Below are 22292 nucleotides of genomic sequence, written 5' to 3'. Positions count from 1 at the left end.
CTCGGTCACAGAGCTGGAGCTTGCAAGCTGCCATGTGCTAGCGGTATTGTCAGGAGGGTTTCCGCATAAAGGAAATTTCCTTCCTAGTGTTGCTTCAAGATAAGTTGGATTCTCTATTATCAATACTGCTGTTAGAGCCCCTTCCGTTTTCCTGCTGTGCATGTTTTGCATGTCGTATGTTTCTCTTTACCCTTGGGAAACAAATGTTTTCACAAGCTGTAGGCTGCTTGGAGCCCCACCCGTATCCTCTAGTTTTAATTAATCTTCAAAACCTAAACATGTGGTTTGGAAGGAATGAAGGACATCTGTCAAAACGGTCACAGGAGGTGCACAAATAGTGCTTCAGAGCCCATCTCTGGTATTGTCACTCATGGGTGCACCTGGCTCCTGGGGTACATACAGGTTTTTGTATAGCACTGTGTGTTGAAATAGCTGTAGTTGTATTCCGTGTCAGAACTGCACCAGTTTTACTTCTGCACGTGCTATGACCTGAAATTACACAGCAGGAAAATACAGTTGATGGGTCTGAAAGGGATGGCGAAAGCATTGCAAAAACTTGCAGTCGTTGTGAAACAGCATGTAGAAGAAATTGCCATATAGCAGGAGAGATTTAAACACAACCAGCCCCAGTCAGCCAGTTTTCGAAACGCGCTGCCTGCCACATCGTGGAAGCATCGGTGGGGAGGGCCTGGGCCCAGCACCTGACCCAGCAGCCAACTGAGCTGCTCAGGCACACGAGGAGAGGCAGCAGCAGGCTCAGCGTGTGGAGACGTGCTGGAATGGCTGAAGCTGTTGTCTCTGAGGGGACGTGGAGGTTATTTTTGTCTGCAGCACGAGCGGGGAGCAGGCTGCTCCGCAGAGGGTGGGTGGGGATGAGGTGTGAGGAGACCAGAGCGAGGGTGGGGAGCAGAGGGGCCAGAAAAACCAACCGAACCCTTGAACTTCTGCTGTAAACAGGAACTAGAGGCCCACAGAAAGAGACACAGAGGAAACGGGAAGGTAAAAGGGGAGAGGCAGCAGCTGTATGTGAACTAGACTAAAGGAAACACACATAATGGTGCCGAGCTACCGAGGCATTGAGGCCCCCCAGCTGGACAGGGAGTGTTCCCACCCTCTCCCTCACCAAGAAGTTGGCGTGCTTAAAGATGCTCAGGCAGCACATATGGAAAGGAGTCACTCTCCTGAACTTTCTCAGGCTTTTACCCTTGGGTCCCCACTGCCTGGAGATTGCATGGCCATGTCCCCTCGTAGGGCCATGAAGTCATGCTGGGGTGGGGAGGTTTTGTGGAGAGCCATGGGGCCCCTGGCCACATTGGCGCCATGCATGGAGGGACTGTCCTGCCCCACTGCAAGCATTGCCCTCGCTCGGCTTCTCTGGTGCCTTCCTTTGACTCTGTCTCAACAACAGAAATCCTACGTTGCTGCCAATTAATGGAACGGCACCAAGGTTTTCACAACCTGACACGGCATGTCACTCTGTTTCCTACGTTGTGTCCTTTCTGTTTGAAATTAGGCTTTGATCCTTCATCTTTTATTAAAAACACATGGATGTTCTTCTTTTCCCACCCATTGCTTTTCTTGTGATCTAAATTAGGGGGGCGGGATTATTGGTAGCCGTAGCTTTTGACCAAGGATTTTTTTTAATGGATAGCTTCATAGTGATATCTGATAGCTTTCTTGTTTATCTAATATTTTCTGTGTCCAACTTTATCTTTAGGACACTGTCTACCCATTTTTCTCTTCAAGATGAACGTAACCACAGGGAACTCTGAATATGTTATGGTTGTGCAGTGATTAAATAAACTTGCTGAGCTGTTCTGGGGCTTGCTTAATCCACTGGAGCTGATAAAGGGACATGGTAATTTCTATTGGGATTTTCTTTTAAAAGCACCAACCATTACAAGGTTTTTAGTGCTGTGACTCATTCATTTCAAGAAATATTGCAACTAAAAGCATTGGTAGGCAAACACTTACGGGGATACAATATAACCAAGAATGTGCTATAAACAGTTCAGAAGGAATATATTTAGGGTTAGTCGATACTGCATTTAAATCACTGCCTGGAAAGATGACCAGTTCCACTGGTCAGAAATGCTGTTTTTTTTTCCTTTGGTCCAAGATTGAAGTAGCTGTGGTGTAACACCACTGGTGTGAATTGCGGCATGGTTAGAAGATGCTGCAGCTTTTACTTTAGTTTCTTAATGTATAGCTGGGTAAGAGCTGTTACATGTGGGACAGTTTCAGTGCATTAGCTTTGGATCACTTCCTACCACATGGCTAAATAGCAAGAGTAAACTCAGAAATGCAAGGGAGGAACTGAAATCTTGGGTGGGGTTTGTATAAACCACAGGTGAAGCGCTCATCTGCTCTCAGATCCCTCCTCCTTGCCACTGTTTTCTATATTACTTCTTTCCTTAATGCTCTTTTTCCTTGGGCTCATTTCCCAGCTTTCTGTCCTCAGCTGATGCCTTGGTCATCAGGCTTTTGTTGCTTCTCTGCAGTCCCATGAGTGGGATGCTGTAGTTGGTAAGGCACAAGGTGGGGTCAAGCCCTGCGCTTTGGCCACATCAGTGCTGCAGCCGTGGGGCAGTGGCTCGCAAGCTGCACAGAGGTAAAGGCTGTAGGGCTGTTAGCTTTGTGCCCAGGTGGCCGAGAAGGCCAACAGCACCCCGGCTTGTGTCAGCAGCAGGAGGTGAGCGTCCATTCACACCGGCACTGGTGAGGCCGCACCTCGAGTGCTGCGCTCAGTGCTGTGCCCTCACTGCAAAAAAGACACCGAGGGCCTGCAGCGTGTCCAGAGAAGGGCAGCGGGGCTGTGAGGGGTCTGGGGCACAAATGTGATGGGGAGCGGCTGAGGGAACCGGGGCTGTTGGGTCTGGAGAAGAGGAGGCTCAGGGGAGACATCACTGCTCTCTGCAATGACCTGAAAGGAGGCTGTGTGAGGCGGGGTCGGCCTCTGCTCCCAGGGAACGGCCGTAGGACGAGAGGGGATGGCCTCACGTTGTGCCAGGGGAGGTTCGGGTTGGCTGTTAGCCACAATTCCTTCTCCAGAAGTGATTCTGCACTGCCACAGCTGCCCAGGGAGTGGTGGGGTCACCTGGAGGTGTCCCAGAGCCGTGGGGATGTGGCACTGAGGGACGTGGGCAGTGGATGTGGTAGGGGCGGGTTGGTGGCTGGACATGATGATCTTTTCCCACCTTTATGATTCTATGATCATACCCCCCCGCTCTGTAGAAGTGCATTGCAGCGAGTGGGCATGTGCTGTCTTATGCAAGAGGGCATCCACTGGAACTCTGTGCAGTCTGACATAAACTTTGCATTCCTCTGCACTGTCATTGGCATTTTCTGTATTTGGAGCAGCACACTCAAAGTTGTCAGGTTGGACATGTTACATTTTCGTTTAAGATTTGTAAGTCTGTATGTCCTGTTTCTGAATGCATCAACAGCATTAAAGAGACTTGTAGGAGGTTTAGATGCTCAGCTGCTTGGAAATGCCAACTGCTTTCATTTGTAGGTCTAATTATGGACTTAGGATTTCAAGTTTGAGCACCTGTGTTTTGATAAATTTGGTCTGTAGTAGTTCCCAGCTCAATGAAATGACTTTCTGCTAACAAGGAAAGGCTTCATCCAAAGCCCTTGGCAAAAGAATTTAACCACAAAGATGTCTAAAATTTTCTGTCTGAGAGTTCTCAGCTTGGCAGATAGCTGTTCAGGAGTTTCTGAATTAATGTGTACTGTAGTGAACCTGTACACTAAGACAGCTCTCATATGCAGTGTTTTCATGTATGAGTAATTGTGAAAGACTCTGGGAAGAGAATGTGGAAAGAGGCCATTTTTCCATGGTTAAAATAAATGCAAGTCTACCTCAAACATGCAGTTATGGAAAAGTTCATCGTGATGTTGTGTAAATACAGTTACAAATGCTGAATCTGCAATCAAATACTGTAATGGGGGAAAGGGGAAATAAATGAGAAGTTTGTTCTCTGCTCTTTTATACCTGTACTAATCCAAAGAGACCTCTGCTGTTTCAAGGGATCTGTTGTGGATTTGATATGTATTTGAGAGCAGAAGTTGCCCTGTTCTTCCTGTGATGGATGGTAATTCTTGAGCTAACTACTGGGCACTTTGATCAGTCCAAAGTGGCTTTTACATCACAGCTCTATGGCTGACCTCTTCACACCTTGAGAAAGCTGCTTACATGAGCAGCATGCAAGTCTGCAATCTATACTCCAGGTTTATTCCATAGATAGTAACTCAGTAAAATCCCCAGTGATGAAAGGGAACGCGATAAAACAGGGAAAAAGGTGGATTTCTGATGAGAAGTCACATTTTCTGCAATGACTTGGGAAAGAGACGAAGCCAGCTTCTTTCACTTAATAGACAGGATGTGTCTGAGCATCACATTCCCATTTAGGTACGTGAACTGTGATTTATTTTGAGTAACACTGTGTTGTTTTCTTAACAGATGAACGTGAGGCAGTTCAGAAGAAGACTTTCACCAAGTGGGTTAATTCCCACTTGGCACGTGTGTCATGCAGAATTACAGATTTGTACACCGACCTTCGTGATGGAAGGATGCTCATCAAACTCCTGGAAGTTCTTTCAGGAGAGAGACTTGTAAGTGTTTGCTTATTAATATTTATTGTGGTTTTCTTGTTCATTTGTTTTAGTGAATGCTTGACCCAACTGAATATTGAAGGTTCAACACTGCAAGTGTCTTATGTATTAAATGAGGTAAAAAAGGTTTATTATTTCAGGAACAGCTGGATCCAGACACCATTAAAATATCTTCCTACTGGTTTAGGTAAAAACCAAAGGAAGTCTTATTTGAATGCTTCTTACAGGTGAGAGACTGAGCACTTGTGCAGCATGCTGCCTGCTCCTGAGTCTTACAGAGGCAGATCAATAAATACTCCTCGTGAAATGCCAGCCCAAGGCCTGGGTTTTCCCTTCTCCCCTCCCTAGAGTGTGCTGCAGGGGAGTGAAGGACAGCAGGTTGGAGAAGGCCAGCTACACGCTGGGGAGCATTACAGTGCTTTCACTGTGCCATCATCCATCACATCCCATTACTAAGTAATGCTCTTGGGTGTACTTGAGTTTATTACAATAGATAAGGCTTGGATTGTTTTTTTGTTATTGTTGTCAGAGAAATACCTAAAACATATTTAATAAATAAATTCCTTGGAAAAGAAAGAAAATCCCTTTGATATTAGGTTCTGGTGGTCAGTAAAGCTCTCTAGTGAAAAAAGCTGCTGCATGACAGGAAAACTGGGTGTGATGAAATGGCTGAAGAATATCACTTTTTCATTCAGTTCCTTAAAATGATGGCTATGCTCTTAACTATCTAATTTAAAGCAATCTTTTCAAAGAAATACGGGTCTTTAGCTAAGACCTAAGGCTATATGAGGTTGCAGCTGTGTAATCGCTTGTCATGGAGCAGTCCTATTAATGAAAGCTCCATGAGCTAAAACCCTGGGTAATGAATTGAACATATGGCCTACAATGTAGCATCTGTATAGTGAAGCAAAAAAGGGAGATTTCCAAATGCATCTGTGAGGTTAGAAGGAATCTCTGGCATGCAGGACAGTATCCTGTCCCAGCATTGTGTGGGTTGTGGTAAACAATCTCAGTGCTCTCTGCTATATTTTGCTGGAGATACGTTTTTCTCTGTGTCAAATAATTTACTTCGGTGAGATGTTAGGTTTGTCCTGCTCGCTGCAGGGAGCACCAGGATTAGGTTTTATTTGTACAACATGCTCCCATTATTTGAGGACTGGCAGCATTCTGGCACCTCTGTTTAGATCTCCGTATCTACCTGCCAAGATTTGACTTTCAGTGTCTGTTAGCAGCAGTGAAGCTCAGACCAGCCGTGTGACTCGTGCTGCATGATTCATACATTTTTTACTCCAGGTTTCAAAAATGCAAACAGGGCTTATGCAAGCTGTTTGGGTGGGGAGTGTGCAGGAGTCACCCAGTGAGACTGCTGGATCTGAGCTCACATCATCCTCAGCGTATTGCATCGGCAGCTGTCTGCACTACCACAAATTCCTATTCGTTGTAGCTTTGTTATCTCAGGATGGAGGACAGCAGTCTCTGTTTGAACAGTGCATTCCACCACACCTTTCTCTGCAAACAAGAATACAGATAATGCAATGCTCTAAACTTTGAGACCATTACACACAGCACAAAAATTCCAGTAGGATTGGCACATAGCATACACCTGCTGATGTTCTCCAGCCTGTTGGAATTTGTTGTGGCTGTCACTGGTAAAGTTCTGACCTTGCCATGCCACCCAAGCAGAAATGCAAAGGCAGTATCTTACGCAGAAAACTCCAAATCAAGACAAGAAATATCAAATTTTAAGGAAGCAATAAACAAACCCAGTAACTAGTCTAGATCATTATTTTAATATGATGTGTTTACTGATGCACTAGAACAGGAATTTTATGCACATATTTGAATCCAGGATTCTGGGGCTGGTGCCCATGGAGCAGAGCTGCTATGCCAGAGCTGGGACACAACCTTTCCCTCACCCCCACCTGCCCTCCCCTGACGCAGCTCCATGCTATTCTCTCAGGCCCTGGTGCTGTCACAGAGAGCAGAGCTCAGTGCTGCCCTGTGCTCCCTGTGAGAGCTGCAGCCCCCATCAGGCCTCCCCTCAGCTCCTCTGCTCTGTGCTGAGCAAACACAGGGCCCTCAGTGCTCCTCATATGACTTCCCCTCTGGACCCTTTCCCTGCTCTGTAGCCCTCCTCCGGATGCTCTCTGATGGCTTTATGTCTGTTTTTGTACTGCAGCCCCAGAGGACAGGCAGTGCTGGCAGTGAGGCTGTGCAGCACAGGGCCTGGTGTCCCCAGGGTGTGGTTGGCCCTTCTGACTCCAGGGCACACTGCTGGCTCAGCATCAACTTGCTGCCAGCCAGAACCCCCAGATTCCTTTCCATGGGGCTTCTCCCCAACCCCTTGTCCCCCAGTCTGTGTGTATAGCCAGGTTTGCCTTGTCCCAGGTATACGATCTGGCACTTGCTCCTGTTAAATTTCATATAATTAGAAGTGACCATGAGTTACAGTGGCTGATGTGGGGCACTCCAGTATGGCAGCAAATACAGTGAGGGCCAAGCTGCTGCTGAGTACAGCCACACTTCCCCATGCCTGGTGCTCCTGCTGCTCCCTCAGCTCCCTCTTCCCAGGGCACCCTGCAAGAGTCAATTAAACCTGATTTGGTGATACCAGCAGATGGATGGATCCAGCATCATCTCCATTGAGAGCCTCCTTTGAGGGACTGTTGCACCCAAAAGTAGTATTGGGTTCATGGAACTGCTCCCTTTCTTGAGCTGAGATCTGACTTTCTCTACTCTGTTCTCCAGCCTCTGGAAGAGATCAGTGCCAGCTGAAAGTTGATGGTTGCTCTGGTGTTTACTTGTCCAGAGCAGTGCCTTGCTAGCAAGCAGATCACTCTTGTGATGTGCTGCTACTTAGACTGCTGTTTCTAGGGGACGTAATTTGGCTCTGGCTGAAACTCTTCCCCTTGAATGCAGTCTGAGAAGAGGATTTTGCCTGACCTGTTTCCACAGCCAGTTAACTACATTGCAGAAAACAAAGAAATTGTGTCAGTTAGTAATTTGTCTTCTTATCTCTGGTAACTTCTCAGTGAACATGGAACAAGCTATTCATCTGTAACCCCTCTCTGCAGAACAGAGTTACCTTAATTTTCTTCAGTTTTACAGCTGATTTTTGCACACTGCTAGCACAACTCGTGGCTTTTTTCATTTGCACTGGGCCTTCATAAAATGATGTTACTTTGGTGTGGCAGTTCCTCCCGAAAGGAATCATTTGGAATAAACTTTGTATGTTAGTTTCATAACTGCTTATCTACTTGAGCTGGCCAAAAAAAAAATCATTTTTCTTTCTGAGGGTGTTTTATTGACTAGCAACCGTCCAAACTGGAGTTGACTTTTCAGAGATTGTGCATCTGTATTTACAGATCCTCTCTGGAGCGTTTGTTACCTGTCAGTTGTCAGTTAGTTGCATATCTTTGTAGAGCTGTCTTTTTTAGTACGGAAGAGCTTATAATGGAGAAAAGAGCAACTTAGGAAAATGTAATAAATGTGTTGTGAACTTAAAAAAACAAACAAAAAAATCTTCCAGGTAATGAGTGAGTTGCTGAAGTGCCTAGGTGGAAAACATGAAGGAAGTAAGCATGTAAAACATTTCAGAAAGCAAATGAAATTGGTTGCCCGGTGTATGTGGCAGAAGTCTGGGATGTTAGCAGTCCCAGGTTAGCAGATTTGACATGTGCTGCCATTATCCTTGAGTTGTACATAGGTGGTCAAATATGCAAGACAAGTGCACGCAGTGTTGGTGGCTGGTAGCGGGCTTTGTGGATGACTCAGCTTATTGGACTGAAGAGTTACCATACTTTTTTTTTTATTTTTTTTTTTAATTAACAGTAATAAATGCTTTTCTTCTCCTTTGTACCTTCTAGCCCAAACCAACTAAGGGAAGGATGCGCATCCATTGCTTGGAGAATGTTGATAAAGCCCTGCAGTTCCTGAAAGAGCAGCGAGTGCACCTGGAAAACATGGGATCTCATGATATTGTGGATGGGAATCACAGACTGACACTTGGCCTTATTTGGACTATTATCCTGAGATTCCAGGTGAGGATGCATACATTGCATGCATACCTATACACGGTTGAGTTTTCCATACTTGTTTGTAATCAGTTTTATCTTGCTTTTTACGATTGGAGCATTCCTAAACTCTTCAACCTGATAGGAGATAAAGGTGCCTGGCATCTGATGTGGCATGTTCCAGAGCTGAGGGGAGAGAGTGTAACTTCATGGTCTCCTGTGGCAATCAGTGGGAGTTAGGGCATATGTTTCCTGTGCAGAGGGTTATACATTTTTATTTTTTAACCACTAACAACTATGAAGCTCTTGTCACAGGTATATAGAATCATAGAATGGTTTGGGTTGGAAGAGACTTTTAAGATCATTTAGTTCCAACCCCCTGCTACAGACAGGGAAACCTCTCTCTAGACCACAGCCCCATCCAGCCTGGCCTTGAATGCATCCAGGAAGGGGACATTCACAGCCTCACTGGGCAGCCTCTTCAGTGTCTCACCACCATCACAGTAAAGAATTTCTTCCTAATATCTAGTCTGAATCTGCCCCATTCCAGTGTAAAACCATTTCCCCACATCCTGTCAATACATGCCCTTATAGAAAGTCCCTCCCAGCTTTTCTGTAGACCCCCTTCAGATACTGGCAGGCTGCTGTAAGGTCTTCTCGGAGCTTTCCCTTTTCCAGGCTGGAGAGCCCCAGGGAGGTGCTCCAGCCCTCTGATCATCTTCGTGGCCCTCCTCTGGATCTGGTCCAACAGCTCCATGTCCTTCTTGTGTTGGGGGCTCCAGAATTGGACGCAGTACTCCAGGTTGGGTCTCAGGAGAGCAGAGCAGAGGGGCAGAATCACCTCTCTCAACCTGCTGGTCACATTTCTCTTGATGCAACCCAGGATATACACACATATATATTATTTAGGAGGAAATGCTACTCTCATCTGTTCATATCTTGTGGTGATTGTCATTAACTCTTCTGACTTTGCACTGGAGCGTATGAAAGGTGCCTGCAAGAATCGTTTAGCCTCGCAGCTGAGGACTGTAATTTCTTGCTTTCCTGATAGTTGCATATTTCTCTTTGCCTCCTGTCAGGAAAGGCTGGAAAATCCTTTTGCAGAAACCTATAATAAACAAATATAAGCTCTTTATTTTAAGGTTTCTCAGTTGTTTTTCTAAATATTAAGATGTCTAACTTTCAGCAAGAGCAATAGGGCTTCACAGGAGCTATGATACATTTAAAAAAAAAAAACAGTGAATCACATCCATAATATCAGATATATTTGGCCTTATAAATGTTTTTCCCTCTTTTAAAGTAATTGAGACACAGCCTACCATCTGAGATATCTAGTTGCTACGCTGCTTCGGGTGGACGCTATTCCTGTATTCCTTCCAAGTGTCCAGATTCTTTTTCCACACTGTGTAAACATCCTTGCATTTGAGTTTTTCCATGATCTCCTTGCTCATCCATGCAGATCTCTTGACACCTTTGCCTGATTTCTTTCTCTTAGGGATGCAATGATCTTGAGCTTGGAGGAGGTGGTAATTAAATATCAACCAACTCTCTTGGGCCCTCCTACCTTCCAATACTCCAACCCATGGGATACATCCAGACAGGTCCTTGAAGGAATCAAAGTAGACTTCCCCTGAGGTCCAGGCTTGCAATCCTTATTGTCCTGTTTCTCTCACACAAGATCCTGAACTCCACTATCTCATGATTTCTGCATCCAAGGCTGCCCCAGCTTTTGTATCCCCAACCTGTCAGTCTTTGTTCATAAGAACAAGGTCTAGAACACCTCTTCACCACCTGCACCGGGAATTTATCTTCAGCAGACTCCAGGAGTCTCCTGGATAGCTTGCAGCTCACGGTGTTGCTTTTCCAGCAGACATCTGGGTGGTTGAAATCCCTCATCAGGATGAGAGCCTGTGAGTGTGATGCTTCTTATAGCTGAAGCAAGAAGCATTTGCCAACAGGCTTCCCTTGGTAAGGTTGCCTGTATTATTCCCCAACCACCAGGTGTCCTTTACTGGTCTGGTCCCTAATTTTTACCCACAGCTCTCAACCTGATCATGGCTGTTTTTTGGAGACAGCTTTTTTCAGTGTATCTGCTTCTTAATATAGAATGCAACTCCCCTACCCCTCCTGCCCTACTTATCCCTTCTAAACAGCTTGTAGCCCTCAATCACAGTATTCCAGTTTGCAGGGTAAAACTATGGTGCCACGTAGAACAGGGTTTGCGTTGGCAATTGGAAATATTTTCTGCTGATGTTCAAACTATAGATTAAAAAAAAACAGTAATGTTCCAGTAAAATAAGGGCATATGAAGCTTTCACTGAATATTCTTAAACAAGGAAGAGCCTGCACATTCTTCTAACGTGCTCTTTGGGTCGTCATAGATTTCCTTTGCTACTTAAGTTATGATACAATGTCCTTCATCATTTTTAAGACAGAGAAAAATGTGTTTTCTCAAAGAAAAGCTTTAAAACTTCTTTGTTAATTTCAGATCCAAGATATCAGTGTTGAAACTGAGGACAATAAGGAGAAGAAATCTGCTAAGGATGCACTGCTTTTGTGGTGCCAGATGAAGACAGCTGGGTGAGTGTGGATTAAGTGATTATCTCTAAAGCTCCTACGACATTTTGAGTTTTCATTGAAATCATTTTAAATGGGCAAATACATACATCTCTTTAAGTGGATTTGAACTAGAAAAGTGCACTGATGTTTACAAGTCAGAAAATTCTGATATATTATGTTAATTCTGTGTGATAAACACAAATAAGTATATAGTAAATGCTGACCCTCCTACTTTGAAGAAATAATGGTGTTAAGGTTTTTGCTGCCATCATTTCCTTTTTTGCACATATAATGGTGTGGAGGCATCAGCTGTTCCCCAGTCTATAGTGCCCTTAGATGATGCAGTAGTTGAGTCCCTTGTAAAGAATGATATGCCATTTGCTTATATCTGGATTTTTACAATCAGAGTGAAAGTGAATTTGATGTGTACTGGGTTTCCTGCTTTTCACATGTAGTCTGCGAAATATCGAGAAGGAACAGAACTGTTCCATGGAATTAGTCAAACTTTCCCTTTTGATTACAGCATGAGCAGGCTGCAGGCAAGCTGATAATTTGCTGTGTTCAGTCTGTATCTGTGTATAGTGATTGATTAGGTTTTTCTGAGCATAAGAAGCTGCTCTCAACTCTGTTGCCTCTTAAGGTTTTTTTTTGTTTTGTTTTTGTTTTTTTTTTACTTTTTAATGCTCAAAAATAAAATTACTTCTTGTTTAATGGCATAAGATATAGATGTGCATTTTAAGTCTCAAGTGTACTGAAACATGTATTCTGGCTTTCCAAAAATATTTTTGCCCTCCAGGCATAATGCTTTTTCTGTTCACACTTAATCAAATGTAGTGACATCCACCTATCATGGTGGATATCAGCAAAGGTAGAGGTTGGTCTCTTGTCCTGGTCGAATCTTTGACTGTGAACTAGAAGCTGGGAAACCAAAATTCATGACACAGAATTCATTTTGAGAGCTGCAAAGAAAATAAACCAGTGGTAAGCTGGCTTCTGTTTCATGTTCTCTGAATCTACGATTCAGCCACATGCATATAAATTCCTCTGGGTTTACAGCAGTAAATAAGATGCTCTTACTTCTAGTGTCTAATTAGAAAACAGTTGTGATGATAGATTGTCCATGGAGGGAAGGAATGTCTTACCATTAGCTTTACAACAAATACGTCACTCCTGCAACCAGCCCTTAGCAACAGATTGTACAGAGCTGCAGCAGAGGTGCTGTATTCATTGTGTTCTCTTTGTTCTGGCAGTTACCCCAATGTCAACATTCACAACTTCACAACAAGCTGGAGGGACGGAATGGCTTTCAATGCACTGATACACAAGCACAGGTACGTGTGGGGAGATGTCCTGGTGGGTTTGGAAAGCTTGGACTGCTGAAAAGTGCATGGTGTTTTGAAGTTACCATGCAGCTTGATTTTAAAATCTGTGGACAGAAGGAAGTTGAAGAATTACTTGAGAGTTTTACAGCAACTTGCCTTTCACTTTTTCACTCTTGTGTTTGCTGTGAGCTCATCTGGGCAACAGCTTCTCATACCACGAGTTTCGTTTCAAGAGAATAAATTATACACACTGTTGTTTGGTTCTGTGACTGACTACACTGGAGGAGAAGTCTTTATACCTAAACTGCATAGCCAGTTATGAGTTCTGAATTCACAGGCCAGGAGAGTGGAATGCAGTGGCAGCCTGAAAGGGAAAAAAATCACAGCAAGGATTATAGAATCTGGTGCTAAAGTTGGACACAGCTTCAGTGCCACTCATTGGTGAGCTCGGGTGATGTTAGTGGGATGGCTTACATGCTCACCTTGTTGGGAGGAGAGACTGACTTCCCATAGCTGTTCACTTGCCTTTGTCCCTGGTAAGCTTTGTCCCTGGTAAACTGTTATTTTTTGTCATGGGCTAGGTTCTGCTGCCCTGCTAACTGCTAGGTGTTACTTCATTCTTTTAATTCTCACACTGAAATGCATAGGAGTACTGGGCAAGTGAAACCTTGGCAGCATGAGAGGCCAGGTTTTCTAGGGATGGCACATTCTATGTCATTTGTTTATTGAGGGTGGATATGCTGTGCTTTGGCAAATCTAAAGAATTTTTCATCCTGTCTAGGCCTGATCTGATTGATTTTGACAAGTTGAAGAAATCAAATGCACACTACAATCTGCAGAACGCTTTTAACCTTGCTGAGCAACACCTTGGTCTTACTAAGCTCCTGGACCCTGAGGGTAAGAATTCCTGCAGTTTTAACACTTTGCAGCTCTTTGTGGGTTCTATTCTCCCGCCTTGTCAGAGGATGCTGTTTTGTGATAGCTTTTTGCCTTGAAGAGCAGCTAGCAGGATGCTGCTGACTCACTCAGTGATACAGCCAGAGAGGGAAGGAGAGAGTGCAAGATGTCTCCTGCAGAGGACTGAGCAGTAGAAGCAAAACAGCCCTAAATTCAGAATTTATATTTCCCCATCTGACAAGATCACTGGACTGGCCATGTGTACATAAAATCATTCCAATTAGGGGCGTCCTTCTGTGTGCTCTGAAAAAAGTGTTTTTGTTTCTCATCCTGAACCAGAAGATGACTAATGTGGATTTCACCCAGTAGTGAGCCATTTCTTTCAGACTCTTGGTGAGATTTATCCCAAGCATTTGTGAGGCTGTGCACTCACGTGTGTTGGAAGGAATGCTCACAACTCCAGGACAAAATTTTTCTGTCACAGGGCAAATAAATAGGGGCTGTGTGTCTGGGCAAGTTTCTTCTTGCTTGTTTTCCTGTGCTTCGTAATTGCTGCAGAAAAAAAACGATTTGTTTTCCATCTGTGCATCTCTGAAGATCTGCCTGGACAGACATGCCATTCGTTTTGCATTTCTTCACATACTGATAGAGCATTGAAGATGTCAATTAGCAGTAGGTCTGCTGACTCACATGGACATTAGGGAGGTTGTTCAGCCGTGCAGTCTGTCAAAATCGTGAACCAGATGCTAAGGCCCAAAGATCTCCAGCCCCAGCTTTAGCTGTGGTCTGCACTGAGGTGGATAAAGGAATACTTCTTAATGACAGAGTGTACAACATTGGGTAATCCAGAACCAGTCCAAAGCTGCTAAATATGTTTCTGATCAGGATGTAAATGTTAGGACTTGAACTGCCACTGAACCCATCTCTCTGACTCTCGAACCCATTCTTGTTGGATTATTAGCTTTGTTGTTTTAGTCCATGCACTCCCGCTGTGCTAAGGCAACTGTTGTTTGCTTTGCAGATATCAGTGTTGATCATCCCGATGAAAAGTCAATCATCACCTACGTGGTGACATATTATCACTACTTCTCCAAAATGAAAGCTTTAGCTGTTGAAGGAAAACGCATTGGAAAGGTTTGCAAATTGAAGTTATAAGTTATTGCAAAGCAATTTAAATCTTTCTGATTTTTGTTTTTTTTTCCTCTCGAGTGTTAAACCTTAGAGAATCCACTGTATGGTAGTTTTTAGTTTTGCTTTTGAAATGCATTTTGAATGTTAAATATTCCCATATGACCACGAGGAGTACTTAATTTCCAGCTGCTCTCATTAGAAAACGTTTGGCTGGTGTTTCATTTTTGCTTGTTAATTTTGCATCATTGCTGCTTTGCCTTTCCCATTAGCTGCTCCTCACCCTCTGGGTCTCCTGTCTCTTCTGAAGCCCAGAAAAGTCTCTCATTTAAAAAACATACTGTTGTTCTCTGCCCTTTGGCAAAGCTGCCCCCATCCTTACAGCTGGCAGACTGGATGTGAATCCTGTTGTAACCTTCTGCTCTGCCCCTCTGTTCCCTTGGGATCATGGGAATTCAGCACCAAAAAATGCAAAGCCCTTGTACCCCAGGGAACACAGGCCCTGTAGTGCTCAGGGGTGAGCAGTCTGATTCTTTAAGTAGCTTACTGGATTTAGATGACTCTGAAGTGTGCTGCCCTTGTTACTCACCTTATTTTGTGCTGCTTGTTGCAGGTGCTTGACAATGCCATTGAAACAGAGAAAATGATTGAAAAATATGAATCGCTGGCTTCTGACCTTCTGGAGTGGATTGAGCAAACCATTATCATCCTCAACAACCGCAAATTTGCCAACTCACTAGTTGGTGTGCAGCAGCAGCTGCAGGCATTCAACACCTACCGCACAGTAGAGAAACCACCCAAGTAATCTTAATCTTAGCTTAAAAAAACAGTGGTCTTGTTTTGTTCAATCAGTAGTTGATTTAAAAAAAATACAAACGCATAGGAGTAATTTTAATCTTGGCCTAAGAATTTATTTTTCTGAGCGTTACTAGATATCACATTTCTAATGGGCACTGAGCATTATTACTTGGATTCTATTTGTTTTAAGCTATTTGATATGCATGTAGTAATAACAATAGCAATAATAGTAATTGAAAACAAGCGTGCTGTTTGCAGGATCTCATGGTACTGGAAGCTATCACTTCACAGGGGTGCCTGGCTTGTAATGCAAGCAGTAATAGTATACCATATTGGTATGCTAATATCACTCATCGTACTCACTAGCAGCATATAATACCAAGACACAGCTATTAAAAGGCTCTTACTGTTTTTCCATAATCAAGAGGAAGTGTGTCTGGCTTCGTAAAACATAACTATGCTATGATATAATGATATATGATATGATATATAATAATATATATATAATGATATAACCAAAGCCATGCAGTTTATTTCTGGAGAGTTTATTTTAGCATTACGTTATCAGATCTGTTTATTATTTTTTTCTAATATAAGTTTTAATGGATAATAATTACAATCAAAAACATTACAGAATATCCAGACATCCTCTAAATTGCAGCCTATTCCCCAGTGCCTATGCAGTTTGTTTGTTTCCCAGGCATACAACTCAGGGAAAAGAGTGGGAAGAGTTTATGGAGTGCAGTGGGCTCTAAACAAAACTTCAGTTTCTTGGGTTGATAAAGTAGGATAGCGCACGTAATAGAGTAAGAAAATATGCAGCCTTCTATGCCTCAAAGAGGTTTAAATCTAAACAGACAGACAGCTGACTTCTGTGAAGGAGTGAGTGAGTGAGTTTGTTTCTGCTTGACCCAGCTGATTGCAGGGGTGGGGGCTATTTCTACTGCTTCCAGCTTTCACATGAGATTCAGGTGTTTATCTGAGTACTCCATTCATGTCAATATTTTAAGGAAGTGCTTTATAATACCTTGGTAGCCATGAAAGCTTTATTGTAACAGTATTCCTTTGGAAAATTTTGTTTAGGTTTACAGAAAAAGGAAACCTGGAAGTGCTGCTTTTTACCATCCAAAGCAAAATGAGAGCCAACAATCAGAAAGTATACATGCCAAGGGAGGGCAAACTCATCTCTGACATAAACAAGGTAAACTGAGGCAGCCCATCCTTTGCAACTCAGTTGGTTTTTCTTTTCAGTGTCTGTCTCTGCAGTCTTTGCATACTGGGACCGTGTGAAGATAATATCTGCTATTTCCAGGCCTCATGTAGGGACTGTAAGGGATGGGACAGGTAGAGAGATCTTTTCCCTTGTCTCAACTCACTGATATGAGTTGAGTCCCTGGATGGCTTCAGTATTTCTAAGCTCTTCCTCATGGAGAAAAATGTGCAGTAGTTCTGAGTAGTCAGTTACGGATGTAGTAGCTCTTGTTCCTCTGGGATCCTGGCTATTAATCAGCAGAAAGTAGCAGCAATATCTAGGTATTGCATCCTTCCTCACTTAGTTTTGATGAGGTGTGTTCTACCAAAGCTCCTGAAAAGAAGAAGGTTGTTTGAGACCCAGCAGCAGGCAGCCTGTGTCATTCAGGGTTATAAATGCCTCTGCCTTCCATGGCTCCAAGCAGGGAGCAGAACTGGCTTTTATCTGCCTCTCAGCCCTTCTGTCCACAGCATGGGAGAGAAAAGGAAGTACTGTGACTCATGTTATGGGTTCTCTTTTGGGATTTAAGTAGCTATTTTTTATGCTGGTGCAGCCAACAGAACTGCAGCAGAGCTGACAAACTCTATCAAGGATGACAAACAGCTTAAAAGTGTGAGCTTTTCTTATTTGTGTTTGATCATGTTTGGCATTCCCAGAGCAGCTGTTCTGGGTGTCTGTGGCTTCAATCTGCATCCTAGAGAGCAGTAAACTGCATGACTCTCCTGTTTGCATTAAGCTCCTGTGCCTGTGAATGCCTAAAATACTTTGAGTTTCAGGCAATTTCACATCTGTTAGGATTTAGAAGAATCTGGGGTAGTTTATGTTTAGTTGTGGGTATTTTTGTTGTTTGTAAGAAGATCTGAAAGGTGATTAGCTGGCTTTCAGTGTGCTTCTAAGATTTTGTTTTTATAGTACTAATGCCATGCGTGTAACTTCTCGCTTTGGGGGAAAAAAAGGACTCTGATGCAGCAAAAGAAATTTGGTATTTGTTTTCCTTCCCAATGAGGATGTGATAACAACAGCTGTAAACTGATTTTGCACACAAATATCTAATTGTCATTTCCTAAAGGAAAAAGATAGAATTCCTTCTTTGAGAATAGCACTCAGAAGATTTTGAAAGAGTTGCTCTCTTACATGATCAAGCCAGGTGCTTTACCTAAGGGTCAGTGGAGGCAAATAACAAATGAACTCAGGAAAATGCATCTGAGATAAATAAGGCTTATATCTCTTGCTCAGAAAAGGAATGAATGAATGGAGACCAAAGTTTAAGTCCGTATGAGCAGACAAGGTGTAAGGCCAGCCAATATAAACCAGATATACTGGCACATAAGCAAATCAGCCAATTCTGTGAAACTTGGATGAAGTGACTTCAGTAGTGATCTCATGTGAAACAGACATGATTTATTGTATGAATGTGTATTTAGGAGGCAAATGTTTGTTTGTTTTTTACTTTTTTTTTTCTCCACATCTTCAGGCCTGGGAAAGACTGGAAAAAGCTGAACATGAAAGAGAACTGGCACTGCGAAATGAGCTTATCAGACAAGAGAAACTGGAACAACTTGCACGCAGATTTGATCGCAAGGCAGCTATGAGAGAAACTTGGCTGAGTGAAAATCAACGTCTAGTTTCTCAGGTGCCTCTTTCAGAAATTGTCTGTGTGACTTAAATGATTCCAAGTACTTAAAGGACACAGTTCTTGCAAAGAGAATGTTTTTTCTCCTGTGCCACTTATTTTACTGAATCTATGTATATTTATATGTATTGTATGTCTGTGTAAATGTATTTTTAGAGTATATATTACTGTCCTGTCTTTAATGTGTTTGACATACCATTCTTGGAATCTATCAGTCTGTAGTCAGGAGAAGCTCATGGAAATAAGCACCCACAGTTGAGATTTTTTTTACCTGAATGTTCAGGTCAGTTCAATGGAATTCACCCAGTTGTTATTATTTACTAGAGATGGATTTAAAACAACAACAACACACAAAAAAACCAAGAAGGTCCTGATGGCCACTGTGATTCTTTCCCCAAAAGTTATGTCTCTGATTTTATCAGAAGAGTTTTCAGAGCATTTTGAGATCCTCAGTTGGTAATAACAAGTGTTTTCTGCACAATCAGAAATCACTTTTAAGTTTGAGTATGCCACTGCTGAAGAACTGTCTCTGTCGTTACAGGATAACTTTGGCTTTGACCTTCCAGCAGTAGAGGCTGCAACGAAAAAGCATGAGGCCATTGAAACAGACATTGCAGCATATGAAGAGCGAGTCCAGGCTGTGGTTGCAGTTGCAAAGGAGCTTGAGACTGAAAATTATCATGATATCAAACGCATCACTGCAAGAAAGGACAATGTTATACGCCTGTGGGAGTACCTCCTGGAGCTACTCAGGGCACGAAGACAACGGCTGGAAATGAATCTTGGCCTACAAAAGATTTTCCAGGAAATGCTATACATTATGGATTGGATGGATGAGATGAAGGTAGATGTTATCTATCTGAGAACATGGAATAAATATTCTAGAGAGGTGTACATGGCTTTTCTTTAGTGAATTTTTAAGACTCATTTTGCCTTTCTGGTTTAGTGGGCAAATTCATAAGCAATGAATAAATTCCTTATACCTATAAATGATGATGTTTTTTAAAAAATGGAGATTAAAAACAGTAAGGAAAAGGAACAGGCTTGCTCCTATAGAAAGCCACTTTTCATATTTATGCCTCTGTGATAAGGACCAGAGGCTTTGGTCAGGCTTGGGTGAGAATGCAGATTTTGGTGAAAGGGAGTTAGATAGAAATATCTTCAGCACTGCTTACATGGGAATCTAATCACCTCTTCATGACTGTACTTTAAAAAGCATGAAATATTTTCCTGTGTGTTCTGCTGGGACCTTAGAAAGGCAGGAATTCTAACTTGGTTCTTGTCCTTCAGCCTGCAGAACTTGTAAGCTGTCGTAGGAAAGATGTGTGCAGTTCAGTGGCAGCTGGACAGAGTGCACTACATTGGTCCTGCTGAGCTAACTCAGCTTTTCTTCATCTCAGACTTAGAACTGTGTGAAAGAGCACGGTCAAGTTCTTCATGGTTTTAGTCGTTTGAAAAGTGTTGGTTCAAATTCACATCAGTCATGTCCCTAGAATTTTGCAATAAGTCTGCTTATGTTCCTGGTGTTACTTTGGATTTAAATCATTGTAAAAATAGAGAGCACAAAGGAGTCATTAAGAAACAAATAGCTTATGGCCTATCAGCTCATTTTATTTGCCTTTTACATTTTGGTCAGGTGCTTCTGCTGTCACAAGACTACGGCAAACACTTGCTAGGAGTTGAAGACCTGTTGCAGAAACATGCTCTAGTGGAAGCTGACATTGCTATTCAGGCTGAGAGAGTGAGAGGGGTCAATGCATCTGCTCAGAAGTTTGCCACCGATGGAGAAGGTAACCAGCAGCCAACATGTCCTTCTTAGATGTAATTATATGTGAGGTTCTCCTTGAGCTTTATTAGTTCTGCAAGGCACATCACATTGAGTTCAGCACTTGAATGAGAAAAACCACCATTATTTGTTCCTTTTCTCCCTGTGTCAATGATTCAAGCAGGGAACTCACTTGAGATTTCAGTTTGCCTTGAGTGTCACATTTTTAACCAGCAGCTGCTGTAACTTTGTAGCATTAATTCCATTTTGTGTTTCTAATACAAGCATTAAGAAATTATGAAATTGAGTGTGGTATTTTCCCCGATTTATGCTAATTCAAAGCAATTCCACTAAATTAATGACATTAGCTAGAGTAGATAATGTTTACTTTTTGTAATATAGATCTGGAGTAGTGATTATTTTTTAACTAATAAGTTTATGAATATCTTACCTTTTTCATCTTTATAAGTTTTTGTCTTTTAGATCTTTTTAAGTTCTAAATGAAGTCTGGGTAGTTCCATTGTTTCAGGAAGCTATGGATTCTTTACTGTAAACTTTGCAGTTGGAGCTATCGGGAGTTAAGAGCTCACGTGTATGTCCCAGATGGAGAGGTGAAAACTGATGGGACCTTGTTGTAACCTACATTCTCTATCTGAACAGGTTACAAGCCATGTGACCCACAGGTTATTAGGGACCGCGTCGCTCACATGGAGTTCTGTTACCAAGAGCTGTGCCAGCTCGCAGCTGAGCGCCGGGCCCGCTTGGAGGAGTCCCGGCGCCTCTGGAAATTCTTCTGGGAAATGGCTGAAGAAGAAGGTTGGATCAGGGAGAAGGAGCAGATCCTTTCATCTGATGACTACGGGAAGGACCTAACCAGCGTCGTCCGTCTCTTGAGTAAACATAAGGCATTTGAAGATGAAATGAGTGGTCGCAGTGGCCACTTTCAGCAGGCGATAAAAGAAGGTGAAGACATGATTGCGGAAGAGCATTTTGGGTCTGAGAAAATCAAAGAAAGAATTAAGGATATTCGGGAGCAGTGGGCTAACTTGGAACAGTTATCTGCCATTAGGAAGAAACGTCTGGAGGAAGCCTCTCTCCTTCACCAGTTCCAGGCTGATGCTGATGACATTGATGCATGGATGTTGGACATCCTCAAAATTGTCTCCAGCAATGATGTTGGCCACGATGAATATTCCACTCAGTCCTTGGTCAAGAAACACAAGGATGTTGCTGAAGAGATTGCAAGCTACCGGCCAACCATTGACTCGCTTCATGAACAGGCAAAGGCTCTACCACAGGAGCATGCCGGGTCTCCAGATGTGCAAGGCAGGTTGTCTGGGATAGAAGAAAGATACAAAGAGGTTGCTGAGCTGACTCGGCTGCGTAAACAGGCTTTGCAGGATACCCTTGCTCTTTATAAGATGTTCAGTGAGGCAGATGCTTGTGAGCTTTGGATTGACGAGAAGGAGAAGTGGCTGAATAATATGCAGATCCCAGAGAAGCTGGAGGACCTGGAAGTGATCCAGCACAGGTGAGAATGGCTTTACCAGGAAGTTTGGGGAATACTGGATGGAAATTTTGTTTGCACCAGCTACCTTTGTCAACTTGCCTGTGACTTCAATTCTCTAATGCCTTTGTGATTTTTATTTGTTTTTTCCAGATTTGAAAGCTTAGAACCAGAAATGAACAATCAGGCTTCCCGTGTTGCAGTAGTGAACCAAATTGCAAGACAGCTAATGCATAGTGGCCATCCAAGTGAGAAGGAGATAAAAGCACAGCAAGATAAGCTCAACACAAGGTAAGTGCAGGCCTAACACTCAGGAAAATGTGACACTGGATGAAGAAAATACAGTGGGGTCACTTGTATTTCTTATATGTCTTTTTTAAATATATTCTGGTATTCCTACCTCAAATATCTTCAAGGAAACCCTTAACTATAAAGCTTCAAAAGCAAAGAGAGCTGTGTCTTTGCAATATTTGATTAACAGGTGAAGTTCTGCAATTAACTTTAACCAGGTCCTGAGTGTATCAGTACCCCAACTTGAGAGGTGGAAGCTTAGCGTAGTGGCTATTATGATAAAAAAGAAACCATGTAATATCTTATCTAAATTAAATCATTTTCTGGCTTCACAGTCCACTGAGAGGGTGTGTTTAGTGTGAAAATCAGAGGTAGCTAGCAATTTTTCACTTAAGGAAAAATTACATTTGTAAGGACTCAGTGTTGCTGATACTTGGCATATTCTAATAAATGCCATAGCTTTGTTAATAGTTTTTTTGATACAACTATTAATAATATGGAAAGGACTGA

General features: G+C 42.8%; 1 protein-coding gene across 2 annotated transcripts in view; it reads left to right on the top strand.

Moving 5' to 3' along the window:
• The window catches only part of SPTBN1 (spectrin beta, non-erythrocytic 1), a 123086-nt gene that overhangs the window by 64438 nt on the left and 36356 nt on the right, over positions 1-22292 (top strand). For both annotated transcript variants that reach the window (XM_085218589.1, XM_085218590.1), the window contains 13 exons: positions 4466-4617; positions 8484-8657; positions 11119-11210; positions 12440-12520; positions 13293-13408; positions 14430-14542; positions 15150-15337; positions 16418-16535; positions 18061-18219; positions 18761-19063; positions 19856-20009; positions 20645-21515; positions 21645-21782. In XM_085218589.1, coding sequence (XP_085074715.1) covers positions 4466-4617; positions 8484-8657; positions 11119-11210; positions 12440-12520; positions 13293-13408; positions 14430-14542; positions 15150-15337; positions 16418-16535; positions 18061-18219; positions 18761-19063; positions 19856-20009; positions 20645-21515; positions 21645-21782 — 2659 coding nt within the window. The remainder of the gene's footprint in view (positions 1-4465; positions 4618-8483; positions 8658-11118; positions 11211-12439; positions 12521-13292; positions 13409-14429; positions 14543-15149; positions 15338-16417; positions 16536-18060; positions 18220-18760; positions 19064-19855; positions 20010-20644; positions 21516-21644; positions 21783-22292) is intronic.

This window comes from Meleagris gallopavo, chromosome 2, assembly GCF_905368555.1.
Source record: "Meleagris gallopavo chromosome 2, MGAL_WU_HG_1.1, whole genome shotgun sequence".
Taxonomy (NCBI): domain Eukaryota; kingdom Metazoa; phylum Chordata; class Aves; order Galliformes; family Phasianidae; genus Meleagris; species Meleagris gallopavo.
This window is presented reverse-complemented; position numbering and strand designations above follow the sequence as displayed.